Raw genomic sequence first — 13,462 nt, forward strand, 5'->3', positions numbered from 1 at the left:
ATCTATTTTTGCTCACTGAATACGTATCTCTGCAGGATAACGTTTAAGAAAGGAGGCTTGCTGGGTAAAAGGAGATGCACGTTTGAGATTATATATATTGTCAACTTACTCTCTAAAAAGAGAATATCAATTAACCCAGTGAACAGTGTATGGGAGCGTGTTTCTCAAGACCCTCATCATCAGATTTACCAAATCTTAATCTCTGCCAATCTAGGAAAAAAAAAATGTTGCTTTAATTTTCATTGCAAATTTAACCATCTTTTCATATAAAAACCTTTATTTTTTTCTTTGTGAATGGCCTACTCATTTCATTATCTTAAATTTACTGATTCATGTATTGCAAGTATTTGCCCAGTTTGTTGTTTACCTTTTGACTTTTACAGAGAAGTTTGAAATTTGTCACTTTTTCTTTTATGGCTTCTGGATCTTATGTCCAGCTTAAGATTATACAAATACCCATAACTTCTAATACTTTTACTTTCCTACATCTTTTTTTCATTTAAATTGTGAAGGAAAGGGAGAATATAAACCAACATATTTATATTGCTTATTCCTGGGAGGTAGAACTAGAAATGATTTTCATTTTCTTCCTCTTGCTATGTTTTTTTCTAAATTCTTTACGACGTATTCCGACACTCTCATAAAGAGAAAAACAGAACGGCTATATAAATGGTGTTTTGTTGAGATTTTCTAATTTCAAAGTGAACCATTTTGATAAAGGTTTGAGTTCAAACCCCGCTGGAGTCATCCAAACACCCACCCCCAGACAAACAAAGAAACAAACAAGAATCCCTAAAGCCAAAGCATGGGCTTGGGCTAGGATTCCTGACTGAAAGACCTGGGTAAACCACCTCCTCTCGTCTTTAAAATGGGAAGACCCCCCACCTACCTTGTAGAGAAGTTGAAGGTTGGGGTTAATTTAAACAATGTGCCTGGCAAGAACCTAGCTGGCCAGCATGGTGGTCAATAATGGTAGTATTTTTTTTTTTCCACAGTGGATTTGGTATTGAAAATATCAAAAAAATTACTTGAAGCCATATCTCAATAAGGTAGGAGATTCAAGTTGGAGTATGACTTTCAAGGCATAAAGCAAGGGGTGGGTATACTGGAATGAGACTGGATTTCTTGTGAGGCTTGTAAACTGAGGCAATTCTAAAAGAATTATGGATATGTTTTGAGCTTCCTCCAGGGCCTACTCTGAAGAGGACAGCACTTACCTGAAATAAAAGGTTTTCTTTTTTTAATGTGGCTTTATTTAAGAAACAAAACAATCCTTACCCATACTTCTGGGTTTTGTGTCGGTGTGTCAGTCTCAGATGTAAGCTCTAGGCCAGTGGTTCTCAACTATGGAACTCAGAAATGGGCTCTGTGGGAGTCTCAGTTCTCATTACAATAACTATAGCATCAACAGAATGCTTTCAATACATAAAGGTCTGCCTTAATAGGAACAGGCCTTTCATTCTCATAGTGGTGGGCACTGAAGACAGAAGAGGCCGAGAACCACTGCTCTAGGCCACAGGGGCTGTCACAAGGGAATCACTCTATGGCATGTAGCACAACACCCCATGCAGGTACGCACCTATAAATTCTGAGGGGGCACCACGCTTGGGAGTCCATGTCTAACGTGCCGTGCCTTTTAAGGTAGGATAGCAGTTTCATCACCTAGGTCTAGGGCAGCAGAGGGCAGCAGAGGGACCCAACTCCTCCCTCTCCAAGTAATACCAGCGGAGACTGTCAATCTACACTGTTCCTATACGTTTACCCCAACACCCTCTCATCTGAAAAAGCGACTCTGTCACCAGAAAACAGAGCCTCCTTGTTACCTTCACAGGCTGATCCTGGGCTGAATCTGTCTCACTGCCTTTCTCTTTCTTCTTTTTTTGTTTCTTTTTCTTCTTTTTGGCTCCAGTGTCATTGGCTGGACTCAAACCACTGTAAGACAAAGTAAATACTGATGCAGGCTTTTTAAAAAATGATCTGTTTTGAGCTACACTGACAAAGAGCTTTCTGTAGAGCCAGACCCTCCTTAATCAAGCCTGTTGGCTTCAGAAGCAGACCAGAGAATTCAGGCCCCAGAAGGGGCATTTGGAGGACACCAGCAGACACAGCTCTCCTCTCTACTCCCACCAGAGCCCAGGGAGGGAGCGATGTGCAAGGGATGGCCTATTTGTTTGAAAGGACCTTTTCTGTTCTTGTTTTTATTTTATGCGGTTTATTTTCTTTCTTTTTTGGCCGCGCCACGTGGCTTGAGGGATCCTAGTTCCCCGCAGGGATCAAACCCGGGCACACAACAGTGAAAGCGTGGAGTCCTAACCACTGGACAGTCAGGGAATTCCAATGGTTATTTTCTTTAGATTGCCAGGTTGCTGGCAGCAAAGGCAAATGATAATCGTTAACAGGGCATTCATACCACCAACACTTCCTTAGAGCCTGGAATTTAAAGGGATGACAGCCCAAAGTGGTCTTTTGGAAACTCTCCCTCACTTCCACTCCCACCCTCCCGATGTATTAGGTTTTCTGAGTTGCCCCATCTGGACCTAAAGCACAAGGCAGTATTGGAAAGGGAGGAAGGAACAAGGAAAAAGGCAGTTTAATGTTGCTGTGATCTGGGTCCAAAATAGCCAAACGCTCACGAGAAATGCCTAAATCAGGCCTGCAGGACTGAGAACAACTACCAGCCGGCTCAGACTGGGTGATCACCACCGGCAAAACCCGGCACTAGGAATCCTGGGAAAACAACAACAATAAACACCCAGCCACCCCTGCTAAGAAGAGATTTACATGAAACGTGTGTGCCTGTGAACCACAGGAATGGGGATTTCTCATGCTGCTTTCCCTCTGCGTGACTCACCCGATGAAGGCAGCAAAAACAGTTTCTTAGCCACATTTAACAGTTTCCTACAGGCTCTCATTCTCGTTTTCTGTATTGTCTCTCAATACTTTTGAGACACAAATCACATATTATACTGTGTTTTGCTAACATTTTCCATTCATTCGCTCCCAAATGTTTTCTCCCAATTCCTGTTGATTTTAGGATAATAGTTTTGATTCTGGGTTTCCTTCATTTTATTGATGAATTTTAAGGTTCAGCTTGCAGGTTGCTTTCCTAATTACTGGTTTTTTAATAGATTTATGTATGTATGTATGTATGCATTTATGGCTGTGTTGGGTCTCCGTTGCTGTGTGTGGGCTTTCTCTAGTTGTAGTGAGCGGGGGCTACTCTTCATTGCAGCGCGCGTGCTTCTCATTGCGGTGGCTTCTCTTGTTGCAGAGCACCGGCTCTAGGCGCGCGGTCTTCAGTAGTTGCGGCTCATGGGCTCTAGAGCACAGGCTCAGTAGTTGTGGCGCACGGGCTTAGTTGTTCCGCGGCATGTGGGATCTTCCCGGACCAGGGCTTGAACCCCTGTCCCCTGCATTGGCAGGCGGATTCTTAACCACTGCGCCACCAGGGAAGCCCCTTAATTTACTGTTGTAGTTGGTTTTTGCCATGTCTAAATTGATTTGGGCATTGTCAGACTGGGAGTAATGCCGGACTATCACTCTGCCATCCTCCCTGGAAATCTTCCATTAAAAAGTCTAAATTAGGAGTTGAACGCAAGGGTACAGTGAACCCTAATCTATAGAATCAGCTAAGTGCAGGGTTTTATTTTAGCTGTACAGTCTAGATAATCAATTTTTCAAAGAATTCAAACAGTATAAAATACATTTTACATACCATATGGTAAGTATCATTTAAGCTTTATTTTATAATTCAGAAAGGCTTCATGGTCTTAAAGTGCCTTGGAGTTATTATGAATATTAATTATCATCTCATAGCACGTGGTACTGTATAGGGAGACGGCAACGTGCTGCTATTTCCCGTTGCAGAATGTCCTCAGATTTCTCTTGTCCTACTCCTGGTTAGGAGTGCTTGCATCCAGACTTCACAACCTTGCACTTGGACTAAAGTTATCTCCAGCCTTTCCTGGATCTCCCTGACATCACAACTTCTCTGCCTCCTCCTAAACTCTACATAGCAGTGGGACGCACCTCTGTGAAAATGGCTTTCCATGAGTCCCTCCCACGCTTGAAAGCCTACAGTGACAGCAGCTTCTTATTCTGGAAGGCATCAAGCCCCGCTTTCCCCTCGGCCCATCACATTCAGTTCCCATCTAGCTCATCCACCCTTACTTCCCCTGCTCGGGAATAACTGTGCCTGCACCCGTGAGGCCAGGCCTCTCACCAGGCCCCTGCTGCAGAAAGACTAAAGTCAGGGAGAGCAAGTAAGGTCCTGACTTTGGTCGAAGTGTAAGGTTCTGACATCCAGATGAAAGTGCACCTCCTGGATACCATATTAATGGGACACAGAAGGCATAACACGGAAGGAAGACCAATAACATTCAGAGGGGGAATAAGGTAAACGCCTTAAAACCAGATGCTCAGCAAAACCCCCAAGGCCATGGCAAAGAATAGGAACCATAAAGCCATTTACAGACTGAAGATAAAGCTTTCCTCTTATTATCTCAATTTTGTTATTGTGCACAGGCCTGTTCGCAGCCTATGACAACCCTGTGTGGTTTTCTGATTCCAGAGACATTCTCACTTCAGTCTCCGGATTGTATGCAGCATTATAAGGTTTAAAAGCTGGTTGATGGGGACTTCCCTGGTGGCGCAGTGGTTAAGAATCCACCTGCCAATACAGGGGACACTGGTTCGATCCCTGGTCTAGGAAGATCTCACATGCCACAGAGCAACTAAGCCCGTGTGCCGCAACTACTGAGCCTGCGTGCTGCAACTACTGAAGCCCGCGTGCCTAGAGCCCGTGCTCCGCAACAAGAGAAGCCACCGCAATGAGAAGCCCGCGCACCACAACGAAGAGTAGCCCCCGCTCACGGCAACTAGAGAAAACCTGCGTGCAGCAATGAAGACCCAACGCAGCCAAAAATAAATAAATTAAAAAAAAACAAAAAGCTGGTTGATGGTAGGAGACAAAGCAGCATTCCACTGTTGATACAATTTATAAGTCCTTATTCATTTCAGCTTATGGAATGAATTATCTGGTCCCTGTATATGAATTACCGTAAGAACTGTTTTTATGGAAAAAAGAATCAAAAAGGTTAAAGTGAAGAAATGCTGCATATTAACTAACTGAATACTTACTAAACACAATTTCTCATCAGGAAAATAGAAGAAATTACTTCCTCCGACTGTAGACATCTTCACAAATAGGCAAAATTACTAAAAACTCCCTTCCTGCCTTTGCTCTTGCTATTCAGTGGAGCCACTTCCGTGTAGCCATCTCTTTATGGACCTCATTTTTGTGGACAGACCTTGGGTAGAACTCTTGTTCTGTTTTATGCATTATTAATACAAGTGCCCAGCAAACTCCAAGACCCAAACTAAAACCAGAGAGCTACTTTCATTTTCCTTGGATTGGCTTGAATTTGCACATGCAGCTACTGAGCAACGATCCTGTCTCAATTTGTACATCAAGAATACGGAGACACCTGAAGAACAAAGGAAAGTTTAAAAAAAGTCACTGTCACTGAGCTACCAGGTATTGAGCCATATCCATGAGAACACTATGAGCTCAACATGGTTTGACAGTCAACAACCCAAACAGGAAGACAACTGACTCGGAGAAGAGACTTCCAAGGAGCACAGCAGGGTTAGCTCTCCAGGTGATTATAATACCTTTAATTATCCATAAGAAACCAAGCTCAGAGGCCTTGAGAGTAGGTCTTTAGGAAGCATCTTAGGAAGCCAATAACATTTCACAGGATGGCCTCAATCTGGATTTGGGAAGAACCAAACCAAAGGACCCCATGAAAGCTAGGCTGGTCCTTCTCAAAAGAATTTGGCTTCATTTTTAAAGGGACCTGGAGTCCATACCCACTGGGTGAGTATACCTGGGCATGCTGGGACTCCGCAAATTAAAACAGAAATCTCTCAGAGATCTCTCTAAACCTGCCAGTCACCTTAACATACTTCAAAGGGATTGGCCAGAACCTTGGAATACAGCAAATCAAAGTCTAACTTTGGTTCATTTGGTTCCAAAATAATGAGCAGAGAATTAGTGAAACTTGCCCCCTTTTTTTGGGGGGGGAGGGGCTGCCTGCAGTGGAAAGGGAGATAGGAATTCACATAAAAATTTTGAAATGTACATTCTAAAGTAAAGTTGATCAACTCAAGTCATTAACGACCAACCTAGCGAATATGGGATGAATGAGCAGAATGACAAACCAGGAACAGAGAAGAAAAGTAATCAAGAAATGTCATTTTTAAATGAAGGTCAAAATATTCTAAGTTCAAACATATAAGAAATCCTATGGATGCTCTGGTATAAAGTTAGGGCTGGGGACTTCCCTGGTGGTGGAGTGGTTAAGCATCTGCCTGCCAATGCAGGGACACGGGTTCGAGCCCTAGTCCCGGAAGATCCCACATGTCACGGAGTAACTAAGCCCGTGTGCCACAACTACTAAGCCTGTGCTCTAGAGCCCACGAGCCACAACTACTGAGCCCGCGTGCCACAACTACTGAAGCCCACGCGCCTAGAGCCCGTGCTCTGCAACAAGAGAAGCCACCGCGATGAGAAGCCTGTGCACCACAATGAAGAGTAGTCCCCGCTCGCCGCAACTAGAGAAAGCCTGTGTGCAGCAATGAAGATGCAATGCTGCCAAAAATAAAATATAAATAATTAATAATAAAATAAAGTCAGGGCTGAGGAAGGAGATGGAAAATGAACTTCAGTACTTATTTCTAGAAATAGAATGCAGCACCAGAGTGTGTGCTGGTGGGAGGGAAGGGCAGGCTGACAGAGGAGCAGCTCGAGCAGCCAACCTCCAGATGACAGCAGCAGTGCAGGTCCATGATACAGGCCTCCTCTTAATCCTACTGATAACAAAATCCACTCAAAGGTGCGTGGCTGAGGGACAGAAAGTTGTTATCCTGGGAGCTAAATCACCAGAGCTGGAAGGAATCTCAGGGCCGTCTGGCTTAACCTGTTGTTTACAGAAGAGGAAACCAAGGTCCAGGGACGTGAGGCATCAACTAACCAACTAGTACCCAGGGACAAGTCACCAATCTAACCACTTGGCCCATTCCTCCCCAAACGCTGAAGTCTCATTCCCTGTGAGAATTTATCTGAGAACCTTCGAAAGCCCTAAAACAAATTTTTGCATATCAGAGGAGCAGACATTAAAGGCAATGAGGAGAGTGAGCCATGCTTTATCCAGAAAGCCTCCCTGACTACTCCAGCTCTCATTCTCATTGATGTCCATCTGTTTTAAGATTATGATCTCCCACACAATTTAATACTTTATATATATAATGTGTTGCTGCCTGGCTTCCCAATGAGATAAAAATTTTCCTGGTATAGGGACCGTATCTTTCACAGCTGTTTCCCACAGCATCCCTAGTTATGCTGAGCACACAGTTGAGAGTTCAACAAATACGTGCTTGACTGATGCTTTCCAGGCATAACAGACTAAAATAAAACCCTGAAAAGCTAGAACCCAAAAGAGGGTCAGCAAAACATCTTTAGCAGTGTTTCCATAGGACAGCTGTGTTAACATTCTATGAAAGCAGTGGTGATGCTGTGCTCTTTTGAGCCACTGTTTGAGTTTTAAATTATCAAATTTCTTATTAAATGATCAACTTTCTTATTCATTGTCTTCTCCCTCCTTAGGACCTGTTCTATTTCTATAAGAGTTAAAACAAAAAAGCTCCACTTTAACCACTTCGAATGGTTCCGATGTCTTAAACACAGACCATGGTTCAGTTTTGATTATGAGATCAAAAGAAAAAAAAGAGTTCAGAAAATAAAATTCACGACTTTCGGTTACCTGTTTTCTACCCCTAAAAACTGGAAGTTAATTTTTTTAGGCTAAAATTCAAAATTTCCAGAGAAACTTAATAAATCCTAGCCTCTAGCATCCTTCTGATTCCACTTGTAGACATCAGGAAATCCTTCTGCAAATCAAATTTTTTTTTTTTTTTTTTTTTTTGGCCATGCCAGTGGCTTGCAGGATCTTAGTTCCTGGACCAGGGATTGAACCCGGGGTCACAGCAGTGAACGCACCAAGTCCTAACCACTGGACCACCAGGGAACTCCCCTTCTGCAAATCAATTTATTCATAAGGTATGATTCACCAGCAATCCTATTGATACAGTATTCAGAAGGCCCAAAGCCAGGTGAATGCAATGGCATTTACAAGGGGGCCCAGGTGGAAACCACATGGCATCAATCAGTATCAGCTGCTGATCCTCGTGCTGCCGCTGCAGGATCACTTAATGCAATCCCCCAAACTTTGCAAACTCCCACCAATCAGTTATTCTTATAAAAAACTGCTTGTGAGTCCTAAATGACTGTAAAAATAAAAACACTCTACTACTGCCATCAAGGGACGCAGGAGGCCTGTCAAAAGAACAGCAGGTTGTGAGAAGGGATTACAAAAGACTGCTTTTACTGCCACCCTCTGCCCTCCCTGGGATAGTTAGCCAGAGTTTTGAGCGTGAACAAGCCAATTCCTGTCATGAAGGAGAATTGTTTTTTAGGGGTCACAAAAGCTCTGCTACACTAAGTAGTTTACAATGGGAATGAGACAGAAATGTAAATTCTACATACTCTGGGTTGGTTTGGTGAGCTAGACTGTAACCTGGCAACTCCTAGGTCAAGTCAAATGCTGTTCAGAGACCATTTTCAGTAATTTTCAGAGCAGTGACTCAGTGCTGGCAGCAATTTCACATACTGGAATGAACTCTGAAAAATATATCAGTCTGTCAAGGACGGTTTAAAGGGGCCAGTCACCTCCATCACCAACTGGCTCCCTAGTTTGGGAAAGTCCATGGGTTATTGAATGCCTCCAAAGACAGGACTCACACTGCTGCAGAGTCAGGAGGAAGGAGTCAATGTAGTAGGGAAAAGAAATTCAGCAAGTTCAGAATGGATCCTCCTGAGCGTCAAAGGGAGAGGTGGATTTGCAAATCCCAAGCCTCATTACAAAAGCTAAATCAGTCTTTATAAGTGAAGTCTACATGAGATAATCCATGTAAAGGGCTTAGCACAGTGCCCAGCACACAGTAATGCTAGCAACAGAGAACATTTATTGAACACTTAACAACAGTGAACCCTCCTTAGCTCCCTCTCAAAGAAAGCAGCAGTAGAAAAAATTCTGAGCAAGTACCGACCCTGTTGAAGAATATTAGTTTCGTTTTTGTTTTGGTGCTCTCAAGAGAGAACATAGTGTTTTGTGTGCCTTAAACGCAAGAATCACAAGAGCACCATCCTTGGGGAACTGGAAGAGAGGCTTGCAGGGCAGAGATTTCAGATAAAAGGTTAAAGAGGAAGAGCTAAAGCAGCATCCTCCTAAAGTTACTAAATTTATGGTCCCAAAACTTATGGACTCTGCAGGGAAAGGGTTAATGGCAGACTTAGTAAAGCTGGGAAATTTTAGAGTGAGCACATCAAACAATGTGAAAAATCAGCAAAACTGGTTTGCCATGAACAGCAGTCTCCCTGAAATAGGCTCTCATTTACTTTTCATTTCTTCTGCTCTCCAGTCCCTTCTCTCTGAAGTAGCTCTTGATTAGTTTCTTTTTAATTGCCACTTAATTGGGAAATAAAATTAGAACACTTATTTGATATCAGTGATGAGGCTTCTCTTTTCATTTCTGCTTTGATCTAGTTTTGAAAAACCAAAAGCTGAAGAGAGAAATTAAGAAAAAGGAACTAAAAAGATTTCTTCTTCTAAGAGCCAGATACAGCTATAAGCCATCAAATAAATGTGGAAAGAACCACTCTTGGAGAATCTGAAGAATAAAACAGAAGCAAGTAAGGATAGCTTGATGGAATTCCATTCAAAGAGACCTTTCTTTTCTCTTAAGTTTCTTCATAAAGGATAATATCTCATGATTAGGAAGTGAGGAAAACGTTTAAGAACCCATATTAACCTGTCCCCATGGAGTAAGAGAACAGAATGGGAAACAGACATCCCTTAACAAAGCATTCTTGATCCATGGCTTCCCAGCATCTCAGTGGTATCGATGACACTGCAGAATAAATTCTAGGAACGAATCCTACAAACAAAATAGTCTAAAAGTTTTCCCTTTCCAAAACACCCAGATAAACTTTACTTGTTTGTTATCCCACAATTAAAATCTACTGCCAGCTGATAAGGTTTATTCTTTAGCGATGTCTCTCACTAAAAACAAACAAGAAGCAGAAACTAACACAACATTGTAAAGCAACTATACTCCAATAAAAAAAAAAAAACACAAAGATTTTAAAATTTTAAAAAGGGGAAAAAACAAACAAGCAAATTAAACCCATAGATGAATCATGACCTGCAGGGGGATACAGCATAAAGATGATCTTAATCTGACTCTCCACTCAATTGCTCACGGTAACTTATGCCAGGCAAGTTACTGGGGAGGGGGTGGGGGTGGAATGCTATCCGCCTTTCTTTCCTCTGTTGAGTGGATTTAAAACAAAAAAAATAGCAGATAGAAAAACTGCAGGCAGATACATACATACACACACACACACACCTATATACTGTATGTGCACGCATGTGCACATGTGTGCTTATATGTATACATGAAATTTATACTCACCAAATATTTAATTATGGAAGAAACACACGACTAAAAAAATCAAGAGCTAAACTTCTACACAAAGAAGGGATGTAAGAACTAGCAGAATTGTATTTCCTATTATTCCAGTGCATGAACGTATGTCACTTCATTAGTGTAAAGCACTGAGCCCATCCTGAAAGGCCCAAGAGAACCAGGGTTAGTTGGAACTATCATTAACTTTTATAGCATATTGTCTTTTAGAACTGTTAGCATAAAAAGGAGATATTCCCCTTCAATTCTTTTATCACTTTTGAAAACATTTAAACTAATATTAAGTAAAGGCAAGAAAAATTTCAAGAAGCCAAAAAACAGTGGAAAACTTCCACGAAAAATTGAAGGATCCTTGATATCTGTGGATTATTTCACAAAAACTGTAGTAAGGCTTATGAGACTTATTTGGGAAAAGAAAGTGTACATGTAAGAAAATCTGACATCCTTCCCCTCAGTAAGGAGAAATGAAGCTCCACTAACACTAGGCTACGAACTTCAACATTGGTCATTCATTCATCCAGCAAACACTCATTAACGCCCACTAACTGCCAGGCATCTCAAAGACAGGATCCCTGTTCTGAGACACCTCACAGTAGGTAAGACACGGACTGGACATGAATGTTATTTAACTACAGTCATGATAAAAGCTACAAAAAAAAATACAGTATGTGAAGGGGGGGCAAGCTGGGGGAAGGAGGACAGGGAAGATTTGAAGAATAAAAGGAAGGGGGAAGGCTGCTTCAGATGTTATCTCATTTAATCTTTACAACTGGAGGTTAACTAACTTTCCCAAGGTCACAGGACTATTAAGTGTCAGAACCAGGCTTTGAACACAGGTTTGAATGATTCCAAAGTCTATGCTTTTCCCATCATACCACACAGCTTCTTCCCAAAACTGTCTCCTCTGACAATTAATGGAAAAATGTTGACTCCATCCCAGATTCTAAGTGTCAGAATTAGACTCTGTCCTCCAGGCTGGGTCCTCTGTTTTTCACCTGCCACCTCCAAACTTATTTATACAGATCTCTAGATTCGGGTTGCTAAAAAACTGAATTTGTTCACCCAGACCATAACCATGTACAACAACAACACACCTCCAAAGGTTTTTTTTTAGGTTACCACTTTGTTGTACTTTAAATAAAACACAGAAGTTTCCGCCAAACAGTCTTGCAAAGTGATTCATAGATTATAAACCAATTAACGAGCTACAGACACTGGTCAAGGAAACAGTTTAGCATTTAAAACTAAAAGCAACTACACGCACAGCAAAGATGAAGCCGTACTTTCACTTCTGAAACGAATTTCGAATTCAAGAACTCTCACATATGACTGGAATCTCTACTCAGAAGGGCTGCACTTTCCCTCCTTCCTGTTCCTACTTCCTCTTTCTCAGCTCTTCCTTTCTCAGGAATCTCACACTTCAAAACAAGCCTTTCATTACATGAGATCTGTGTGCAAAAGAACACAGTCCTATAAAAACCAAATTTGACAAGCTTCCTTTTCCCCTTCGTTCTTCTTGTGGTTTTTAAAGCTGATTGAAGAACATGAAGCTAGATCTTTTAACCTAAGCATTCATCACAAGCCACTTATAAACCACTTAAATAATCCTTTGTTCTCCCACTGCCTTAAGGTAGCAGAATTTCTCTTTAAAGTTTATCCAAAGATCTCAACCTTCTACTTTTACCTCCAGAACTACCACCAACCGATACAGCAAATGACAGGATGGCTATGAAAATCAGACTACCAAAGACTCAGCCAAAGTTATACATCCAAAACAGTCTCTCATGACTTTCCGTTAGAAAACACATATGTAAATATAGATAGGGAGAGTGAGCGTCAGCGCCAGCCACTGTAACAATATGTCGAAAGAGAAATGATAGGGTGTGGCTTGCAAGACTGAACACTGATTTGGAAGCTCAACACTCAAACGCCTGATGCATTTATTCTACCCGAGAAACAGTTACCAGTAGGCAAGACCCTCAAGTACAGGAGATGCAGTATTAAACCCACTTCCAAACACTGTCCAAGGAAGCACCATCACTCAATTTCTTGAAGCTCCAGGCTACTTCGCAAAGTTAACAGAGCAAAGATACTGGAAGACCTAATTATGTGCTGTTCAGGAAACATATGGATTATTTGGAGCAACAGACACGGTATACATCCAAACATTATCATACAGTAATTACGCAGGGTTTATAAGGTGAGTTTATATCTTGGGATTCTCTAGTAGTGATATTTTACAACATAATTATGGTTGGTATAGCCTGATGAATTTCCTCATTGAAGGTGAACTGCAGTGAAACGTTTTATTATTCGTTTACTGCTAATCACGTTGTTCACACAACACCTTATAAGTAACGTTCCTTTTGAACTGCACTGTTAGATTGACCTGTGTTGTGCCATTGAAGACCATCGTCCAACATGCTCTTTTCCTCGGACGCGCCTGAGCCACACGAGTGGAACATTACACAGAAGAACTTGTATATAATAAAAGTATTGAATGTCTCTGGGCCTTAATATACTAACCACCCACCCCTGATACATGACAAAGACAGCAACCAATCGCCAGGCAGGATTCCAATGTCTCAGCCAATAAGAAGGTGGGGGTGGGAATACACTAAGCTCCCGATGACTTCCCCGCACCCCAGAGACCCAGGTTGTGGGGGACTGGATGGGAATTGGACTCCGAGGATCTTGTTACCCCCGGTTGTAGCTGTTGTCCTCCTCGTTCTCGCAATCGCTGCAATGCTCATGGCCGTTTCCGTTCCCTTCCATCATCTGCGGCAGCGGAGGTACCGGCGGCTTCACTGCTGTATCACTCTCGTCCGCCATCTTGAGTTGCGAGAGCCGGCCTCCG

General features: G+C 42.2%; 1 protein-coding gene across 1 annotated transcript in view; it reads right to left on the reverse strand.

The window, feature by feature from the left end:
- Window positions 1-13,451, reverse strand: part of NMT1 (N-myristoyltransferase 1) — a 30,996-nt gene extending 17,545 nt beyond the window's left edge. The window contains exons 1-2 of the mRNA XM_007180170.2: window positions 13,307-13,451; window positions 1,824-1,932 (exon numbers count right to left, since the gene is read on the reverse strand). Coding sequence (XP_007180232.1) covers window positions 1,824-1,932; window positions 13,307-13,437 — 240 coding nt within the window. The 5' untranslated portion in view covers window positions 13,438-13,451. The remainder of the gene's footprint in view (window positions 1-1,823; window positions 1,933-13,306) is intronic.
- Between the last annotated feature and the right edge of the window lie 11 nt (window positions 13,452-13,462).

This window comes from Balaenoptera acutorostrata, chromosome 20 (assembly GCF_949987535.1).
Source record: "Balaenoptera acutorostrata chromosome 20, mBalAcu1.1, whole genome shotgun sequence".
NCBI classification, from domain to species: domain Eukaryota; kingdom Metazoa; phylum Chordata; class Mammalia; order Artiodactyla; family Balaenopteridae; genus Balaenoptera; species Balaenoptera acutorostrata.